This window comes from Silene latifolia, chromosome 7 (genome assembly GCF_048544455.1).
Source record: "Silene latifolia isolate original U9 population chromosome 7, ASM4854445v1, whole genome shotgun sequence".
Lineage (NCBI taxonomy): Eukaryota > Viridiplantae > Streptophyta > Magnoliopsida > Caryophyllales > Caryophyllaceae > Silene > Silene latifolia.
Window position 1 is genome coordinate 16,038,798 of NC_133532.1, and position 1,773 is coordinate 16,040,570.

The window sequence follows — 1,773 nt, forward strand, 5'->3', positions numbered from 1 at the left end:
ACATAAACATGGAGATGGTTTTTGGTACTTCTAATGAATGATGTAAGAAGGGCCAATGTAGAAGGAGAGGGGCTGACATTCATATCTGACAGACAAAAGGGTCTGATAGAAGCTTTCTCTAGTGTCACTCCCAAAGCAGCCATCGGATATTGTGTTAGGCATATTTGGGCTAATTTCAAATTTCATTTTTCTGGCATGGCATTCAGGGATAGGTTCTGGAAAGCAGCCAAGTCTACAACAAAGGTACAAACAAGAACTTATTCAATTTTGCTTTTCTCATTTGTATTCCTCATTTCAAATTTAAGATTCTTATTTCAATTTTGCTTTTCTTATATTGTTTAGAATGAATTCCTCTCACATATGGAGGCAATCAAGAACTTAAAACATGAGGCACATACTTACCTAGCTGCCATACCACCTGAAATTTGGTCAAGACATGCTTTCTCAACCACTGCCAGGTCCAACATGTTATTGAACAACTTGTGTGAAAACTTCAATTCTGTTATAAAGGAAGCCAGAGATAAATCAATTCTCACCCAAATGGAGTGGATGAGAAGGTATATTATGCAGAGAAATTGTGAGAAGAGGCAAGGAGTACTGAAATATGGTAAGAGAAATATAACATATGTGTACAAGTACTTTGAATGGGCACATAATGAAATTAGAAATTGTTTATGCTTTGGTTCAATTGTGGATAAATGGGAGGTTGAATATATGTTAGACAGGCATAATGTTAACTTGAATAAGAGGCTCTATTCTTGTAACCATTGGCAGTTAACTGGAATTCCTTGTGTTCATGCCTATGCTTGCATCTTGAAGCAGAGAGGCAGCCCTCATGACTATGTGGATGCATACTACTTCAAGTCTGTGTATCAGTTGGCATATGAACCAATTATTGCTCCTATGCCAGGACCCAAACAATGGGACAAAACTGACCATGCACAACCAGAACCACCACCATTTAGAAGACTCCCTGGAAGACCATCTGAAAAGAAAAGGAGAAAGGATCCGGATGAAGGAAAAGGTAAGAAGATGAGTTATGTGAAGAGGGTTAAGAGACCTAACAAGTGTTCACATTGTGGCCAACTGGGGCATAATAAAAGCACTTGTAAGAATCCTCCTGCTGTTGTCCAAGAGAAGGATAAAGGAGGAAGGCCTAAGTCAGACTCACCATGGGCAGTAGGTGTCAGGGAGAAGAGGGAGAGAAGAAAAGCAGCTCAAGCACAGCAAGCAACTCAAGCACAACAAGCAGCTGGATCCTCAAACCCAAATCAACAACCAACTCAGACATCATGCACTAGTGGTCCTCAAACCCAACAAAGTCAGGCTTAGTGAAGAGAAAATGTGGCAACTCAGACATTATCTAATCACCATGGGCAGTAGATGTTTTGCTTTTGTTATAGCCAAAGTTGTTAATGCTAATGTTCTGCTTTTGTAAAATATTAAGACTAAGTTAAAAGTTAAGTAGAAATATTATTTTGGGATGAAAACATGTATCCTTTGTAACACCCGCGAATTTTCCATTTTGACATTTATAATTTAATTAACCATTCTATTGTCTTATTTATATTTTAAATTATTTAATTTAATTAATTTCATTGTTAAACACGATTTTTATAAATATTATATTTTTAAAACTTAAGTAATACAAAATAAATATTTTGGTCGGATAATAATGATAATAATAATAATATTTCCCGTCTTGAGTTGTAGTGGGCTTGAGACGTAATTTCTAGTGTATATCGACTCAATCTTGCATGTTGGGCCTAGTAT

The 1,773-nt window shown here is 36.7% G+C and overlaps 1 protein-coding gene across 1 annotated transcript; it reads left to right on the forward strand.

Moving 5' to 3' along the window:
* Window positions 1–33: 33 nt before the first annotated feature.
* On the forward strand, window positions 34–1,332 carry LOC141589783 (uncharacterized). The gene is made up of 2 exons (XM_074410407.1): window positions 34–243; window positions 343–1,332. Exons 1-2 carry the CDS (start codon window positions 34–36, stop codon window positions 1,330–1,332), a joined length of 1,200 nt encoding a protein of 399 aa, XP_074266508.1.
* Window positions 1,333–1,773: the final 441 nt, after the last annotated feature.

Bases quoted from the DNA above. Each gene is read 5' to 3' on its own strand.
- LOC141589783 (XM_074410407.1), top strand. From the start codon at position 34: ATGAATGATGTAAGAAGGGCCAATGTAGAAGGAGAGGGGCTGACATTC. The intron at 244-342 runs GTACAAACAAGA...TATATTGTTTAG, and splicing joins CAGCCAAGTCTACAACAAAG to AATGAATTCCTCTCACATAT.